At 37.0% G+C, this 19,961-nt stretch overlaps 1 protein-coding gene across 3 annotated transcripts in view; it reads left to right on the forward strand.

Moving 5' to 3' along the window:
- The window catches only part of ccny (cyclin Y), an 80,857-nt gene that overhangs the window by 39,615 nt on the left and 21,281 nt on the right, over positions 1-19,961 (forward strand). Inside the window, exons 2-5 of one of the 3 annotated variants that reach the window (XM_077244150.1) lie at positions 11,668-11,742; positions 12,193-12,213; positions 16,201-16,235; positions 16,959-17,062. In XM_077244150.1, coding sequence (XP_077100265.1) covers positions 11,668-11,742; positions 12,193-12,213; positions 16,201-16,235; positions 16,959-17,062 — 235 coding nt within the window. Of the gene's footprint in view, positions 1-11,667; positions 11,743-12,192; positions 12,214-16,200; positions 16,236-16,600; positions 16,619-16,958; positions 17,063-19,961 lie in introns of those variants that run through there. The other 2 variants (XM_077244151.1, XM_077244152.1) reach the window with 2 other exon arrangements.

Below are 19,961 nucleotides of genomic sequence, written 5' to 3' on the forward strand. Positions count from 1 at the left end.
AGTTATGCACTCAATACTTGGTCGGGAATCCTTTTGCAGAAATGACTGCTTCAATGCGGCGTGGCATGGAGGCAATCAGCCTGTGGCACTGCTGAGGTGTTATGGAGGCCCAGGATGCTTCGATAGCGGCCTTAAGCTCATCCAGAGTGTTGGGTCTTGCGTCTCTCAACTTTCTCTTCACAATATCCCACAGATTCTCTATGGGGTTCAGGTCAGGAGAGTTGGCAGGCCAATTGAGCACAGTAATACCATGGTCAGTAAACCATTTACCAGTGGTTTTGGCACTGTGAGCAGGTGCCAGGTCGTGCTGAAAAATGAAATCTTCATCGCCATAAAGCTTTTCAGCAGATGGAAGCATGAATTGCTCCAAAATCTCCTGATAGCTAGCTGCATTGACCCTGCCCTTGATAAAACACAGTGGACCAACACCAGCAGCTGACATGGCACCCCAGACCATCACTGACTGTGGGTACTTGACACTGGACTTCAGGCATTTTTGCATTTCCTTCTCCCCAGTCTTCCTCCAGACTCTGGCACCTTGATTTCCGAATGACATGCAAAATTTGCTTTCATCCGAAAAAAGTACTTTGGACCACTGAGCAACTTACAGTCCAGTGCTGCTTCTCTGTAGCCAAGGTCAGGCGCTTCTGCCGCTGTTTCTGGTTCAAAAGTGGCTTGATCTGGGGAATGCGGCACCTGTAGCCCATTTCCTGCACACGCCTGTGCACGGTGGCTCTGGATGTTTCTACTCCAGACTCAGTCCACTGCTTCCGCAGGTCCCCCAAGGTCTGGAATCGGTCCTTCTCCACAATCTTCCTCAGAGTCCGGTCACCTCTTCTCGTTGTGCAGCATTTTTTGCCACACTTTTTCCTTCCCACAGACTTCCCACTGAGGTGCCTTGATACAGCACTCTGGGAACAGCCTATTTGTTCAGAAATTTCTTTGTGTCTTACCCTCTTGCTTGAGGGTGTCAATGATGGCCTTCTGGACAGCAGTCAGGGCGCCAGTCTTACCCATGATTGCGGTTTTGAGTAATGAAACAGGCTGGGAGTTTTTAAAAGCCTCAGGAATCTTTTGCAGGTGTTTAGAGTTAATTGGTTGATTCAGATGATTAGGTTAATAGCTCGTTTAGAGACCCTTTTCATGATATGCTAATTTTTTGAGATAGGAATTTTGTGTTTTCATGAGCTGTATGCCAAAATCATCAGTATTAAAACAATAAAAGATCTGAAATATTTCAGTTGTTGTGCAATGAATCTAAAATATATGAAAGTTTAATTTTTATCATTACATTATGGAAAATAATGAACTTTATCACAATATGCTTATTTTTTTAGAAGGACCTGTATACATAAAATATAATCGTTATGTCCTTATATATCCGTTATATATTTATATCCTTAAAGTAGATTTATATTTTTCCATTTTTAATTTGATTATGCTGTTCGCAGTGCTTCATGACATTGTAGTTCTTTCCCTCATTAAAGGCGTTAGATTTTTTCATACTTTTTAGCTTCAAATCAAAGTTTGTAATGTTATGATTCGCCTTGTAGCTGGTTGACTTGGTTCATGCATGGCATGCTGGGCAATATATAATAAATACTTTAAAAGAAAAACATTATAGTGAAAAGTACTTGCACAAATAATTGTATTAAACAGTAGTATTGTACATGGCCTAACACAAAGAGTGGAGTCCACTTATCATATGTTATGCAGTAATACATTCAGCTAGGCTATTTATTTATTTATTACCTTTTATCATGTGCCAGCTGAAAATCATTGCAAAGTTTGTTTAGAAAAATAATAGCATGCCTCTTCTTAATTCCCCTCATTATTTAAGGCACAAACCAGAGTTGTAATGTTTAACTTAAACTTAAGCCATTATAAATCGTTAAATAAATTGTTGGAATAAAGTGAAATGAAAATAAATTGTTGAAATAAAGCTGAAAAAATGCTGACCGAAAAATTAGAAATGAAGCCTTGGAAATTAACTGAAATAAGTTGAAGTGCACTAAAATTACTAAAACTAAAATTGAAGTAGATGTAAAGGAAAGCAAAATGTTAATATTTAAAAAACAAAAAACAAAAAATGACAAAAGCACGGAAGAATTACTATAACTAAAATTGAAATGAAAACTGAAAATATGAAAAAAACGTATTCAAACTATGAATAAATACCACGATAGTAGCCTACTAAAAATAAACTGGCACATATGATGGGCATAGTAATAGTAATGCTTGCCTGGCAATGCCACTCTAATGTTGAGCTGAGTGAGAAACAGTCCGGCTGTCACAGCTCTTGCCGGCTCTATTAGTGAATTGGTGATTAGTATTGTCAAGACTTTCATCCTCCCAGTGAGAGAGAAGCAGACTGGTGTCGTGTGTGAGTTCAGTGAGTTCAGTGTTCAGTCTCTCAGCATCAGCACAGAGTTCACTGAAGCCTGAACTCCTCCATTATGCTGCATGTGCTCTCCTCACAAATCTCACACCCTGGACACTTTAAAGTGCAGCTCACTGGACGTCAGTTTAAAAAAAATGACCCTGACTTTGAGAAACAAATCAAACGTGTTTACAAAAATGTGCGTACTGTGCATTTTGTGTTTTTAAGTACTAATATGAATTAATAATGTATGCTAATATTGTATATTAAATAACACATTTAGCAGTGGGGCCGTTGTTCTGCTTTGAACTTCTGATTATGTGTTACTGACATACATTTTAATTCTACAGTTCTTTACTTAATATTGATAAACAATTTTTTTTTTTTTTTTTTTTACAGAAAGTAGTGATTAATTATTTATTTAGCATGGAAATTAACATGTTAAATAAGCTAATACATGAAAAAATATGTTCTTATTTAAACACAGAGAGGAGAAACAGCAACTGCAGAGACTAAGAAGCGTATTTCACACTAATAATTAAAGGCAAAGCTGAATGTGAAATGTATTGTAGTGTGTTTGTGATGGTTATTTAAATTAAAAGTTGCTAAATGTTTCATCAAGTCCTGTAATTGTTGTTAATGAATGGAAATTAAAACAGTAGCGTTTTAGGCCTACTAAATGTAAGAAAAAAAAATAATTATGAGGTTCAAATATGTTAATTGCATGAAATAAATGTAGAATGGCTATTATATTACACTGTTTTTAATGTTAGGATTATTCACAAATCTAAGAACACGGCGATAATTAGTTAAAATTTTAAATTATTTTCATCCCCATTTTTAATGTTTATCTTAGTGAGTTGATGGATAAATTGAAATTAGAGCTCTATTTCCATCCACTTTTATGCACATTTCGGATAAATTCTAAAAATGTGCATAAAAAAATATGCGCTCAATTGAGGCGGATGCGTTTTTTTTTATCCAGTAAAAAGACATTCATAAACTACGATGGGAACACATTTACCAATTAAATTCCTCGATGCGCAACATAAAACCTGCGTGACTTTGCCTATACGCAGTGGATGTGATCGGATAACTTGACAAACCCAGTGGACCAATTGCATCGCACAGAATCTCTAATGTTGGTTTGATCATTCTGAAATGTCATCAACATTTTATTTGTTTTAATTCCCTCCCAGAAACATCTCACATGATTGCGAAAGTCATTTACGATGAAGGAAAAAGGAGCCACAGTGTCTTCCCCGATTGCAGCAACTTCCATTTTTATTAGATATGTTGCACCAGTTTCCCAGGGAGTGATGATTTTGTTCTCTTGAACACATGGGATGGAAACACTGATTTATTCACTAAAGTTTTATGCACAGCAGTATTCATAACTTTGGGTGGAAACATAACTATTGACTGAAAACATTGTCTCGGAATTGTGTGTAAACATTACAAACCTCCAAATCCATTAAAGACGCTGAAAGAGAGGGACGTCAATGAAAAAGTGCAGTTATGTCTTCATGAAAAAAGGAAGTGCATGTTTCAAAACTTCCAGCTCATTTGACAAATGGACTTTTTTTGCTCTAGTCATGAGGCTCTGGGTCAGTGTTTAGAAATAGTGTATGACGTCCAGGTGGCACTTTCCACTGAGGGCTTTGTGTGTATATTTGTATGATTTTGTGTGTGTTTGTGTTTGCGTGCTGTGGGCATGAAGCCATAAACTGTCCTGTAATCTGTCCTCTGACACCAGCTGTACACACACTGGAGGATTTATTATCCTATCATCTTGATCTTTTATTACCATATTTTCTTCTTGTTGTATTGATTGTGGAAGTATATCCACATTTTAAATGCCTTTTAATTGTATATTGCCTTTAAAAATTAATTGAATTGACATCAAATTAAAATTGTTGCCTATTTACATTTTAAAAATGACCTATTATTAGGTACTGCTGGGCAGTATACCGGATCATACCAAAAACCGGTGTATATTTTTGTTATGATATTAATTTTTAATATACCACCATACCGATTTATTTAATTACACACCGTTCAGAACGAACGTTACGCTGCGGCGCGCGACACGGTTTCAGACGGACCCTTTACAATGTTGCACTTCTAAGCAGCGACTGCGAGGCGAGGGTAAACAGCAGTGCTCTGGTGTTACTTTACAGGGAAGATGGATGCTGCAGAACTATGGCGTTATTTTTCTGTCAAATGTCGAGAGCACATTATTGCAGCGCGAAAGTACCTTAATATAATGCGCTAGCGGGAATCTCTCTGCTCGCACGCGGAATATAATGTGCCGCGCTCTGATACACGCTGCTCTTGCTAGAATAGGTCCATTTTCTCGCTCAGAGAATCCTGCACTTAAAACGTGTTCAGTGCAATCGCGAATCTCTCCTCTTCCCCAGCTAACAATTTTAGGTTATAAGAACGTTTTCATAACGTTCCCATTAAGCTCTAGAAATATTCAAAACGTCCAGTGTTTTAGACGTTGTATTAACGTAATTTCTTGGTTATAAGGACTTTATTCAAAACGTTATAAGAGCGTTCAATTCTCCCGTTATATAAACGTTGTATTAACGTTATTTCCTGGTTATTAGAACGTTAAGAAATAACAATTTTAGGTTATACTGGGCGCTATTCTATTCTACAATATTCACTAACGACAGTAAAATAGACCATCCTAAGTCAATTTACTGCAGTAATTCCTCTCTCAACCAGTATAAAATGCTTTGAACACCTGATTATGCATTAAAAAAAAAACGTCATAAACCGGAAAACCGGCATAATTTTGAAAAAAAAAAACGTGATATACATTTTTGGTCAAACCGCTCAGCACTACCTATTATGCCCTTTTTTAAAGTCTTGATTGTTTTTTTCCCCCAAATTTGATATTGTTGCAGCTCCTCACTTCCCAGTCTGTCAGTAACGCTCTGTTTAGTTCCTGTCTTTATGAAACCCCTCCTTCTGAAAAACAGTGTGCTCTTATTGGTCGGATGGACCAGTGTGTTGTGATTGGTCAACCGGAAATGTCACGCCCCTTAACATAACCGCGAGTTTCAACACACTACTAACTAACTCAACCAGGCCTTGGGGCGGGAATTATTTAAATGAGGAATATTGTGACGTGTTCATACTCGGAAGAAAACTCAGGACTACAATGGAGGCGTTTCAGGGAGTTCAGAAACAGCGACACTGATATAGAGAATAACTCCCGCTGGAGGGACTTTGTGCTTTGTAACTTTGCAAGTTTGATCAAACAGCAACAATACTAAAGCATAACAAATGTTTTTTTTTGTTTAGTTTTTTTGTCTAAAGCAACTAAAAGCATAACTAACCCTTTAATATTATGCACACACTGTCATCTCCCTACTATTAAAGCTGAAACATAAAGCAAATGGAACAAAAGAAAAATTCATAATTTTAACAGCCAGAGAAAAAGTAGCACACTTTTGATTGCAGTTCTTGGAAAAGGTTGTTTAAATGATTTCATGTCCCTCCTGGTGAAAATGAGCCGCCTCTTCTCCTTATTTCCCCCAAACGAGAGAAAAGGCAGTCAGTCGACTTGTTCAGATCAGATGGGATTTGTAGAGCTGATCCTGTGTTTCATTGTGTTGTAATGCACTGCACAGTAAATCTGGATTAACTCCATGTCATTTCCTTCCCAGTGCGACACCAGGAGTAGATCCTGATATCAGTCCCTGAGGATGTGAGGAATGAAGCTGCCTCAGATTCACCAGTGCTGGTATACAGGCAACAGGCCAGTTAAAGTGGATTTTAAATGGGCTGTCAATGTTTTTTATGGTTCATCAGCTGAAAATAGCTCTGAAAGTGATTGTAGTCGTATTATTACGCTATGCTGTTATCGTTGTATGGTGTGGCTATTCTCTTAGAATTAGTCTGTCTCTTTTTTTTTACTTTATGGTTCTAGTTCTCGTTCTTGCGATGAATGAGCCTTTAAGCTTGTGCACACTTGTTTCGGCTATGCTTTTTGCTGTCTGAGATCATTTTTGGAAAGATTTCAATTAGGGCTGCACAATATATCGAAATATCGCAAATGTATATGCATATCGTAACAGCTTGCAATAATCTGGGTCATGATCAAAAGACAAAGAGAAAATCACTCACTGCTCTTGGCTGAATAACTTTTGTAGCTTTAATAAGAATCGGTATATATTTAATTCATACAGTGAAAACTAAGCAGTGTTTTATTTTAACATTTTGATTATTCACGTTCTGTTGTTAAGGCGAGACACTACAGGTGAATAGGGTATTTTTTTTAACTAGCAGATATCACCATGAAACTTTGCCAGTTGATTACCTACATTAAGATGAGAATAAAATGTATTACAAGTTTTCTGTAATTTAATGTTTAAATATGCAAATTAGACATTATCTAATTAAATATGCGCAAATCTGCATATATTTTAAAAAACGAAATCTGAGTATTGGATAAAGCCAGGTTCAAAATTATTTTTTCATTGTGTTCACATATTAGATGGGAAAAAAATTACAGAGGGATTTATGGATATCTACTTTTGTTATCCTGTAAATCAGAATATACTGCCAATAGCCTTAAAAAAATGATTTTCGACATGTTTTTTGGAATAAAATGTTATGTAAATCAGGCTAAGAATAATATATTTACAAATCCCTCTGTAAATGTCTTCATAATATAACTAGGTACAAGACTGGAAAGTTTGGTGTATAGGTGCTACTGACGTGGAGATTTCGGACTTGGAGTGAGAGAGAAAAGTCATTTTGAGAAAACGGGCTTTAAAGAATTAGCATCAGCCAATGAGATCGCGCATTTAGAGTAAAAGCCCCCCTTTTACTTTCGCGATTGGTTGCTGATAAAAAGGAAATGACCATATTTGGATCCGGCAGTATTGTACAGCAGAGAGCAAGCTTTCTAACGGTGTGTGTGATGACAGAGTGCAGATCGCGATCGCGGAGCAGAAGGATTATTTATAACGACAACTTTTGATGAGTTTATGAGAAATCTACAGACGCAAACAGGCAAAGTGTAGTAAAATAAAGACCTAAATGTGTATTTCTGACTTTTTTTCACCACAAGTCTGAAAGAAGACATGTTATTGAAGACAAATATCCTAAAATCTCAAAATTGACCAGTGAAAAAAAAACGATGTTTTTGCCTACCGTGTCTCGCCTTAAATAATCCTAATTTAGGATAGCCTTAAACCCTAAACCCCGTGGTTTACACTGATATTAAAATAACACTTCTTATGCTAGGCTACAGTAAAACACTGATGTTCACTTTCAGAAGTTGTTTGGGATGTTTTTCTTGTAAATAAAAATTTGAAGCACTTATGTAGGTTACATAATTACACACTTTAAACATTACCATATCGAATATCACTTTATTTAATGAGTTATCGCATATCGCATTATTCTTCAATATCGTGCGGCCCTAATTTCAATCATTATGAGGCATTGAGTCTTTGTTTGCATGATTTTGGAGAATATTGAATCAATAATCTTTTAAATGAATCTTCCAGAATGTAATCGGGCATTGACCAAAAACATTTTTAAATGGGTTGTATCAAACAATCATTCTTGTATCATCCAGTTTCTATTAAAGTGGATGAATAATTGTTTTTGCTGCTGGAGTTTGTGTATGATGGGCATGAAGCGGTGAAATGCCCCGCACAGCGCTATTGCTCACACTGAGCTGAACAGATCTGGCTTCTACAAGCTCTGCAGAGGTGCTGAGTTACTTCTCATCTTTTGAGCTTCACATCAGCCATGAAACCCCAGTTCCTCATTTGCAGACCCGTCTGGGTGACAGGAATGACCTTGGCGAGGCTGATGAGATTGAGAGCTGACAGCAGGAGTAAAGCATGAGACGTTTTTCTGGCCTGTTGCATGGAGGAGGAAATGAGCATTTTTAACTTCCATAATAAATATCTATTAAAGGGTTAGTTCGCCTAAAAATTTTAACTATGTCATTAATTACTCACCCTAATGTTGTTCCAAACCTGAAAGTTCTTCGGAACACAGATGAAGATCTTTTTAATGAAATCTGAGAGCTTTCTATGTCTCCGTTGACAGCTACGCAACTACCACTTTGACGCTTCAAAAAGTTGTTAAAGAGATGAACGGATTGAATTTAGGCTTTTATTCACATATAATCATTGATCATTGAACATAAAGCGAAGCTCAACCGAACCTGCTAGACGTGCGAGAACACACCTCTGGCTGAAGCTCAAGCGTGATGCGTAACACGAGAATGAACCTCATTGGTTCTCGCACGTCAAGTGAACATGCTTGAGCTTCCGTTTACCACAACTGATGTGCGTTAATGAATGTTTATATGTGATTAAAAGTTAATCACTCAATTAGTAAGCTACTTAAATTCAGTCTGTTCATCATATAAAGCGATCGAGTCTCTTCAGAAAATTTGGACTAAACCACTCAATTCACATGGATTAGTTTTACGATCTCTTTATAAAAGTTTTGATGTGTCAAACTCAAAGTGGTAGTTGTGATCAGCCAAAAATCAATCGTTTCCAAAATAGCTTGTTTTGGCATAGTTGGGTATAACATCAGGTTCTCCTGTCGTCTGGAGTTCAGGAAGCTCTTTTACAAGAAAACCAAAGTAACTGCTTATTCTGCAGCAAATCTTCTTAGTAGAACAGCAGAATGATTCAAAATGATACGGCCATTGTGGGGGAAAAAACTCATACGTAAGTGAGTGGAAACTGGCCGTCCATCTAGTCTAGTGCTGGATGTCCTCTTCATGTGGCTTTGCTCTTCTTGAGTGTGAACATGCACATTTGTCAGTGACTGCAGGGGTAATGTTGACAGCAGTGGGCACTGATGCCAAGCAGTCATGCCAGGGCTTCCTGCCAGCCTGTGCTGTTAACAGCTGGTGCTGTTAACTGGGCTAGAGCCGTAATTCAGGTCAGAAACATTCATTGACCTAATTCAATATTTGACAGTATTGATTAAGAATAATTATGAGCTATTGGCTCATATCTTTTATATCCTTAATGCTTTTGCTAAAACATTTAGAATGTAAAATACCACATAGGGCCTCTGTAAGCATTGTTACATTTAATCACTATTTTGAACTGATTCATTGAAAAGGACAAACTGAAATGAACTTTTTGAGATTTAAAGCGGACTTTCAGTGTTTTTAGAGCCAAGCCGTTGGATATAATTTTTAAACTAATAAATATATGCCCGGATTCACAGACAAGGCTTAAGCCTGGTCCCATTTCCTATTATTGTTAAAAATGTAATATATTATCAAACTGATAAAGTTTTATGATTTTGTTTATTATTTATATTTAATTAAACTATTAAAAAAGGAATCCAGAAATGTTTTTTTTATTTTTAATAAATTTGTAATAAAACCGATTTCATAGGGCCCTATGTAGTTTTGCACATGCTTGAAAGATGTTCTACATGTGTATTTGTACATGCTCTGGTAAGTGTGTGTTAGAAGCTGTTTCCTGAGTGTGAGGAAGTCATGGGGTGTTCGGACCAGACCTCCTCCGCTTCACAATATACTGAGGGTGGGTCACAGGAAAAGAGGAAATGACTCAATCCCATTGAAAACTGTTGTTAGCACATGTTCTGCCATGAGCGTGCACTTTTTTTCTTCTTCAATAAAACACATTAATATGACAGTGTATGTATCCAGCTACCCATAAACCTCTCTGAAATCGGCAGCACATTCAGTTCTCTGGTCTCCTCTCCACTTTTTCATCATATCCACCTTTCTCTCCAACACAGCTCCATCTTTTATTAATCAGTCTTTCCGCCGCACCTCAGAGCGCTTCATACGTCTCGCGGTCGAGGCTCATTTGAGATTCAAGTGGCTCTTCCGCATAAAAAAGACACTGCTTCAAAAGACTTAAAACACAATACAGCTGCCTGCTCACGTGGCTGTCTCTGAAACGGGTATTTCACCGACACGATTTTGTTCAGTTTCACAAATCTCAAACGCTGCAGTAAGTGATGATGATGATGATGATGATGATGATGATGATGTCTATTGATGATAGTATTGGCTGTTGTGGTTTTAGAGGTTTTGAGATTCCTTCCTCTGGGTTCCTTATTTCCTGGTGTGTGTGTGTGTGTGTGTGTGTGTGTGTGTGTGTGTGTGTGTGTGTGTGTGTGTGTGTGTGTGTGTGTGTGTGTGTGTGTGTGTGTGTGTGTGTGTGTGTGTGTGTGTGTGTGTGTGTGTGTGTGTGTGTGTGTGTAAATTAAATAATTAAAACAGATTTAAATGCTTATTTAAATAAGGCGAGAATCTGTGCAGAAAGAAAGTTTCTTAAAATAAAAATAAATATTTACATAAATTAAATAATTAAAACATATTTAAATACTTTAAAAAAATTAAATCAAATATAGTATTAATATAAATGTAAATTAAATTTATAAAAAAAAAATTCTAGTCTGTGTCTTGATGATGACTAGAATTGATGGCAGGCAACAATACTATAAAATAAAATATATTTTACAATAAATGTTATAAACATTACTATACTTACTATAATACATTTTAATATAAATATAAGAATAAATATAGTATGTATATTGCAGTATATGTTACTATAAAATTAAATAAAAATGATTAAGGGTTTTAGTCCCTCATTCAGAAATAATGCACAAATGGTCTATGGTTCCCATGATCATAAATCTGCCCCCTAGTGTCGGTATAATGGCATAGCAGAGTAAATACATACATATTACTGTACATTGCTACTATCTTTGCCGCACGCAGAATCACTTTTTCTGTCAATTGCCAAAATATCCAATTTACTAGCAGAGTATGCCAGTATTCCATTCTAAACAAGTGGTGGTGTTGTTATTAAATAAAACTATTAAACATCATCTTGGTTAATTGGGAAAAAAAGCTGTATAATTATACTGTATAAGTATAACATAAACATTAGAACGGAAAGTGAAATAAAATAACTTGAAGTACTAAAATGACTTAAAATTGAAATGAAATCAAAACTGAAACGAAATGAAACTTATTAAAAAAAATATAGCATAAAACATGAACTAAAAATGAAAACTCGTAATATGAATAAATACTATAATTGTATATAAATGACACTGTTCTGACCAGTCAGTATTTTGCTACATCGAATTATTTTAAATGTCGCCATTTTTCAAGGCTGTGTGTATATAAATAAATTCTGCGGCTTGCCTGACTAAATGTTTCCCGATTGTGCTTATTCTAGTAATACTCAAACAGTTTTGAATAACAGAAAGTCTTTCTCTTTTCCTCTCCTCAGAGCTCAACATGGAGTACAATCCTTCGGACCACCCGCGCGCCAGCACCATCTTCCTCAGCAAGTCTCAAACAGACGGTGAGAGACTCACTCGCATGATGAGTGGGACAGTCTCCCCTTAAGACTGGATGCTGGAAGCCAACGTTAATTAAAACGAAACCACGGTCAGGATTGCTTGAGTCTGGTCCAAGCGAAGCGCACAGATGCCCCTAACTTAGTTCGACCAAACATTCCCTCCTCAGAGAAAACTTTCAATAATAGTTTGATTTAACACGATACCCCTGGGTGATGATATTTTATTAACTGTCAGCTCTTCCCAGTGGGTGATATTTCTACCCAGGCTAATGCTATGATATTCTCAGGGAATTGTTAGAGAGATGTTTTGTGACTTTGGTCTATCATACGCCTCGTGGTTCCAGTGACAAAACTCAATTAGTGGCGTACGAACTGTGAAGTCAGGGACAAGTAAATGCCAGCCTTGTTATTCATGCTCAGATTTAATTTAGAAACCTTCTTTTTTTTCCCCAGTTATTTTACCCAACAAGAAAGGTACGTTTGATCTCAGCGTGTTTGTTAGTCTGCTGCTGTGTTGTGCTAAAGCTTTATAGATTCAGAATGTCTGTAGTTTGATTTTATGCTGTAAGCTGCTTTTTTTGTTTTGTTCAGGAAGCTACTTTTCATATGCAACAAGCTACTCAGTGAACTGCAGTGAAGATATACCCTTTGTAGTTAGCTACATCACAAGCTAACAAAAAGTAGCTAACTACATTGAAGCTGCTTAATGGGGCAACAGCTTTTCAGATTCATGTCATTTTTTTTTAAACCACAGCAACATTAAACGCATTAATATACACTCAATTTAGTGCCATTAAGGGGTTATGCATGTTGACAGTGTTGTTCATTCTGCCCTGTTTGTCTGGCTGCGCAGCTGTTTGTGTAGATTTGTGTATGCTATGCTGTCATCTAGGCCTCTAGTGCTCTAGTTTACATAAATGGTCATTATATGGATGAACATATTGTCAAACTGCTAATCTGAGAATAGTGATTAGTCATACATTGGTTTTGTTATTTGTGTTTGTGTACGTGAGGGGTGTCAGGGACTTTAGGGATTTCAAAAGTGAGTCCATCCCACATTGCGTCAAAAACTGGCTCTTCATTTTCACCTGCAGTCTCTCAAAAACATATGGGTCAGGTTTTAACATATCGCCTTGTCAGTCAAAATAATTGGATCTGCCTACAGATATAATAGATGTAGCTGAAAATGAAATCATGATTTCACGATGTCAAATTATCTTAAAGCGAATCATCTGGTTCCTAAAGGACAGTTATCTTATGGTAAAGATGTATTTCGTTGGTGCATTCAAGCAATTAAACAAACTACTGTACCAGACACACCAAACTAACTGTGGTGAATGTGGCGTCACCTAGGGTTGGCCAATTCTGGAATCAGATAATTAAATCCAGGATTCGGATACTTGTTATAAAATAAATAAAAAAATAGATTTCCTCTTATCGATTCCTTTCTGTCCATTTTCATATGATTTTAAACCATTCAAGCGCAAGGAGACTTGCACGCTGTTTTCTGTGATACGCACACATCCAAAACGTGCGCACAGAAAGCCGCCTCTCATACTGAATACTGCGCGATACTGAACAGAGTTCTCTTACGTCTTTTTGGACTTGAACGGACAAATACACACACAAAATATGTCAAAATATTCTCGTAAACACAGTCGGTTATGTCTTAAGTGAACGTGTAAACAGTTGACAAAATAAACGCATAACAGTATATTGGATCCGTGCAGCTCTTAAAGTGACAGAAGCCTAAAATTCCTGTTCCCGTCTCTATAATAACGATAATCAAACAACAAAAGACTAAGAGAAAATTCAGTTGCTTTTCTTGACTGAATAATTTTTGTAATGTATATTTTATTTATAAAGTGCAGTGTTTTTTTTTTTTTCATTTGATTACAGTTTCTGTACCTGAATACCTGAACATCTTAAAACAGTTTATTTCAATCATATCTTTGTTCAGTTGTATTTATTTGTGCAATTTCTAATTTTTTCCCTTTTTTAATTACTGAGTGTTTGTTAGGCTAGTTGTTTTTGCTATGGTATTTTTTAAACCATTGGCAAAAGTTCCTTGTGTAATTGTTTTACAGATGTTGTAGATGGTATTCAGCTACAATGAAATGTTTTGCAATACGACTTAGAATAAATGTGAATGGATATCCAAGTGTTTTTTTTTTTTTTTGCTTGTTTGTTTTTTACCAGATTGGAATCGAAATAGGGAATCTATCAGAATTGGAATTGATAATCAGAATTGGAATTGTTAAAATTAAAACGATGCCCGACCCTAGTGTCACCTCATGTCTGGGCCTAAAAGTTGAGCTTGAACACACAGCAAAGACTACAGCCAATGGCCAACTAGCACATTCTGCGTCTGTGTGAGAGGAAAAACTTTCCATACCAGCAGGTGGCAGTAGTCTGTATTCGTCATTCAAAAAAGGAAACCGAAAAAGCTAGGACAAGCAGTGCGTACCATTTTCACACCAGTCTTGCTAATCACTCCTGCTTTTCTTCTCGTGCTCTGGTTGGCTAATCTGTACAGCGGATCATAGTGATCTCTCTCATTGACGGGCTCAGTCGCAAATGCTCAAGCGGCCAAAAATCCTGACATTTTCTGACCATCATCTTGGTGTGTCCTGGCCTTTTATATGTAAATGATCTCTGTTATGATTGGTTAAACTCTGGGCATCATCATACCTTCATCAAGGCAGACATTGGTCTGTAAATAGATGAGAATAAGTTTGTGTGCTAACGTTAATCCGTAACAAAGAAAGAACCTTTGTATGAATGTCAGAGTAGGTTAACATAGTAGTACAGATCATATATATTGTGCCATATCATAACGGCCACGATAACACCGGTACACAAAAAGTGATCAAAAAGTGTCGTATTGCGATATCAGTGATATAGCGAGGCGATGACGTATTGTGAATGCGTCTTCTCTCTCGTTTTTAAAAATGGGTAACACAAGGCAAGCGTCCAGCACGCTGCAGGCCGCACACTCACACGTTTAGGACTCGGGACATGACGGAATTGTCATTTGCACAATTGGGCCACAAGTGCATCATAACTAAAGTTTTTCATTTTCAAAATTCTGTTCTTGGTTAGTATACTCATAAACACAATTGGTTATGTCTCATAGGCATTAAAACACATGTGACAGTGTGTCAGACAGTATAATGAAACAGTAATAGGTCCGTGCACTAGCTCTAAAAGTGACAGCAGCCATATGTGTCTGTCATTAATGTTGTCGTAAAACAACTAAAGATACCTTTAATTGTAAGGAATCAGAATGAATAGCCTGTGTATTTAATTTAGTCAGGACTAAAAGACGTTCAGTGTTATTTTACATTCGAGTACTTTATTCAGTTTCTGTAGTATTCCTGAATACTAGTGTTAGACCTATCCAAAAACTTTTCTCTTTATTTGTATCTGTATTATTTTGTATTCGTTTTTGCTACTTTTTTCAATTTAATTCAGAGATTGAAATCAGGCTTCCTTGTGTTGTGTAAACTCTTAACAACAAAATTACGCCATTGTACAAATGCAAAGAGTGAGCAACCATTTAGGTGAGATAAATGTAATAAAAATAATTGTCTAAAAAGTGCCCATTGGGCATTTAGCTCATTGGAAATAAGCTTCATTTCGTTTGCTCTAATAAATGCTGCTGCCTGCCAGCTGCAATCACCAATAAAATGTTGTTCCATTAATTTTTTTTTTCCATATCGTCATTAATATCATTATCGCAAATATTCTTGAAATATCGTGATATATTTTGGAGGCTAAATCGCCCACCCCTAGTGTTCATGCATACATCAAATGGAGTATACTTTGAAAGGCTATGGCTGCGTCCCAAATCGCATACTCTCTTGAGTAGGTACTTATTTTGAATAAGTAATTACTTCCACGACTGCTAAAAAAGTATTTTCTGTATAGTATTAATATGATCTGGACGTACTACATTCGCCATGTTGTCATTATCATGTGACCTTCCAGCGTCAGTTGTGGTGCTTCACCTTCATTCGCAAATCCTGTCCCGTGGCCTCATGGGATAGTAAAGTATCCATCGTATGCACACTTTAGAATCTCGCCGGAAGAAGTAGATCATCCGGGTAAAAAACTCGACTACAAAAGTCTACTTGGGGCTTAATTTGGCAGTTCTTGGCTAGAGTAAGCTCCAAAGTGGACCAGACTTCATGCTGATACTCAAATAAGTATTTGCAAAGCCAACCAGCTTTTTTTTTTTTTTTTGAGAAGCTGAATTACAACACATTTCATTTTCTTTTTCATTTCTCTGCCCCCTGAACTGTTGATACTGAAATGCAGACCAATACCTCAGATTGTTAGATACTTCCCTCTTAATGTTACTGACATCACAGTAATTGTGGCCCTTGTCTCTTTTTCGTACTCTAATTAACTGTATTGACTGTTGTGTTAGTGTTGGTAATTATTCGTTTCTCTTTACAGTTCGGGAAAAACGGAAAAGCCTGTACGTCAACCATGTAAGTAGCAGCAGCTGCGATGACATCAGTGGTTATGTGTCTTCTGATAGTGCGATTCTCATAATGCTTGTGTCTGCAATGAAGATATTTCCCCAAGTGTCACAACAATCTCATAACTAATCGAATCCAACAGTCAACCACCACATGAGAATGCACAAACCAATATTGCATGAGTCTATGGGCTTGTGTTGCATTAGTAACTGCATTTCTTTGCTGTTCAATGCTTTAATTCTATATACATGATTTAATATGCATGGCTTGATTATATTCATTTCATTACCGCATCCTCTTCATACTAAATTTGTTATGACTAGCTTATGCTTTGTTCCTATTTTAATGTCTTTTACTTGCTTTGCAAGTTAACACACATTGCGGAGTCAAAGGTAAATATTTGCTCATTGCTCTATTTATTTTCCTGTGACAATGTATCTGTTTTGACATTTTAATGATTTATTTGCATTATTAATGTTGCTTATCAGTTTGATATCTTCCTAAACATTTTCTAGTAAGTTGCATAATACAATACTATGTTTGTGTTGTACTGGATTGTGATTCTTACCCACGCTAATGCACACATTAAGTGAGAATCACTCAGGTATAAATGAGATGATAATGGCTTCTTTGGGGCTGCAGGTGGCCTATTTTGCAGCCTGTTTGCTGAAATGTGTGTGCGTTTGAGAATAACTGATGTTTTAATTTCCACTATGTGTCCTTGACTTTCAGCAACATCCGTCTGGTCCAATGAGACGCAAGTACAGCTCCTGTTCGACGATCTTCCTGGATGACAGCACCGTCAGCCAACCCAACCTCAAATACACCATCAAATGGTACTCGAATCCTCCGTGTAACAGTTATTGAGCTGTGAATGATTGGTATATCTTACGCCCTGTTTACTTCTGTTTTGGTCGATCGGATCACAAGGAGATGAGGGAGACACATACCCGTTTACACCTGGTGTTTTAATCCGTGTCTTTTGTCCACTTTCAACCACTTCTGTCCTGATTTCTTCAAGGGGAGGGTCTATGGCAGGGTAAATCTATGGGCTTTTTCGGATATTTCGATCTAATGGACAAGCTCGCGATATTTTCATATGAACGCGCCTGGAGACGACGGAAAAACATGCGGAGAGCAGCAGCTTTTGATTCTGCTCTGACCACAGCGAACGCTGTGAATGCGTGTTAGAAATGACGAACGGTGAGAGAACATTGTGCTTGGTACGTTTTTCATCTTCAAACCAAACTTGGGTCTTCAAAGTTTAAATTCCGTCTGGCTAGCGCGCTTCCGATAATGTTTACGCATTAGAACTCTAGGCGGAGAGTTGATTGTCTTTTGTGGCGGTTCGAACGCATTCGAACACATGAGCGTTTACACTACGAAAGCGATCCGGTCGAATATGTTTTCCAGTACCTCTGGAAGTGGTCGAAAGTGGAAAGGCTCAAAGCGTTTTAGAGCTCGTTTACTCCTGTATTTAGCGTCGTCCACTTGTGATTTGATCGACAAAAACACATCTTAAAGGGGAACTTGGCTACTATTTCAACTTGATAAAAAAACGTTTAGAAATCATTTGGATGGTTTAATAACCTGTTCTGGTGAGAATGGTGACTTTCCCCGCTCCCCCCAGCGTTCCCAGGCGGAAAACCAACCTTGCAACATAGGTACTAACGTCCTGGTAAGTTGTAGATAGTCTCGTTAGAAGCGAGAACGAGCGAGAAACATAAACTGCTTTACGGCAATTCGACATAAACACACACGCCGCCCTCAATGTGTGTGATGTATTACCCATAGACATCATATAGATAGACGCCCTATCGACCGCTACTGCCTATTGGCGCGGACGAGCCGTGGGGCCGCCATCTTAAACCGGTCATCCGCTCCGCTCAGTGTAATCTGTTTGGCAGGTGCAATGAGCTGCCAGCGCATTTAATTAATCATATCTCACTGAATACCGAACTGATTTTCACGCGGGTACTTTTGCTGCAAAGGTCTTACACGTAGCTACGATACAGGACACATTGAATATTTTACTCACAAAATACAAGCAATAGTACGGTAATGTTAAATGTTAAATCTTACTGGTGAAAAGTAATCCCAGAGTGATGGTCCGCCGATTGGAGCAGGAATATGCTGCACAGTGCTCTGGCATCTACTGCTGCTATGCAACGCAAATAGGAGTATGACCGGTTTAAGATGGCGGCCGCATTTCTTGTGCCACAGCGGCCAATGGGGCATCTAGTCTCTATATGATGTCTATGGTATTACCCACCTCGGTAGACACACTCCACACGATAAAGTTGGCCGCCTCAGATAATAACAAATGCACATGAGCAGCGGTAGAAAGGGGGACGAGGGGCCGCAAGTGATTTTTTTTTTTTTTTTTTTTTTTTTTTTTTTACGACAGTGTTGTGAAATATACGCCCCACAGCTGTACACTCAAAAAAAATGATATGTTGGCTTTAATTAACTTTTTTATGTCAACAGTTTCCACATAACTGGGTTACATTAAACAAACATAATTAGTTCATGTAACTTCAACATCATGGAATTAAGTCTTTTTAAGCGACCCAATTAAAGTAGTCTCAAAATGAATTTTTAAAGGCTTCCTGACATGATTCAAGTATTTTTTAAATTATTTCATCCATTAATATTTCATTTATTTTAGTGACACATAATTAAATTGATAAACTATAGCTTGCTATTGGTTAGCAGTAGCACATATTAGCATCTTAAATGTCAAGATTTACATGCTTTTTCAACCAAAGCAGTACAAATAATTAAATCAGTCCACAGACAAACAAAATGCTCCACTCTTCTCCACAATGGTGACCCACTGTAATTTAAATGGTTCTAATAATTCCAATGTAACTGAAGATTTTAAACACAATTACACACTATCAAGTCTTCCCCTTTTCTCATTTTCTCAAAAAAACATAAAATAACACTTCATTTTAACATTTATTCTCTCTTCATTCAACCATATGCAAAGCATGCTGGGAACTAACAAGCACCTCCCAGTTTCAGTTAATGCAACACAAATCATTCATGTAATCCAACACAAACGGATTAAGTAAACTTAAAGTTTACATATATTTAAGCAGATTGAACACTATCAAATTAAGTTAGGGCAAAATGGCAGATGGCGTCACACTATACTGCCACCCTCTGGATGTAAGAATTTTTTACTTAACATAAATGGTTTGTATTTAGACAACGCGTTATGATTTTGTACTGTGAAGTTGAGAAATAATTATGTGGACCTTAATAGATGGAGATTTCAAGTAAAAAAACACAATTATTATAAGTAAACAAAATATAAATATATTATGTAAAGTGCACAACCTTCCTCGTTCATTTTTTTTTTTTTTGAGTGTAGGGGGAGCTCGTTGAGAAAACATGCGACAACAATAGTGAAAATCAGTGTAAACAGGGTCTAAATGAGCTGAAACGGTTTAAAAAAGTTCCTTAGAGGATGTGAAAAGAGAATTTTGAAAGAAAAACCTTTGAAAATCGGGCATAACAACTCCTTGGGTTGTATTGTTGTTAAATAATAACCATTGGTATGAGTGAGTTTGACATCTGAGCTGATTCAATAAGGAAGTGAGTTGTCTGACTCAAACCAGTGGTAACTCTTTTTGATTCCATAGAATTTGCCTGTCTGATCACATTCAATGTTAATTTATGGATTTAATAGGTTTAGCTATGCACCATTAAAGTTCTGATCAATAATAA

Source organism: Siphateles boraxobius, unplaced genomic scaffold (genome assembly GCF_051911475.1).
Source record: "Siphateles boraxobius isolate OS27281-9 unplaced genomic scaffold, OSU_SipBor_1 26, whole genome shotgun sequence".
Taxonomy (NCBI): Eukaryota; Metazoa; Chordata; class Actinopteri; order Cypriniformes; family Leuciscidae; genus Siphateles; species Siphateles boraxobius.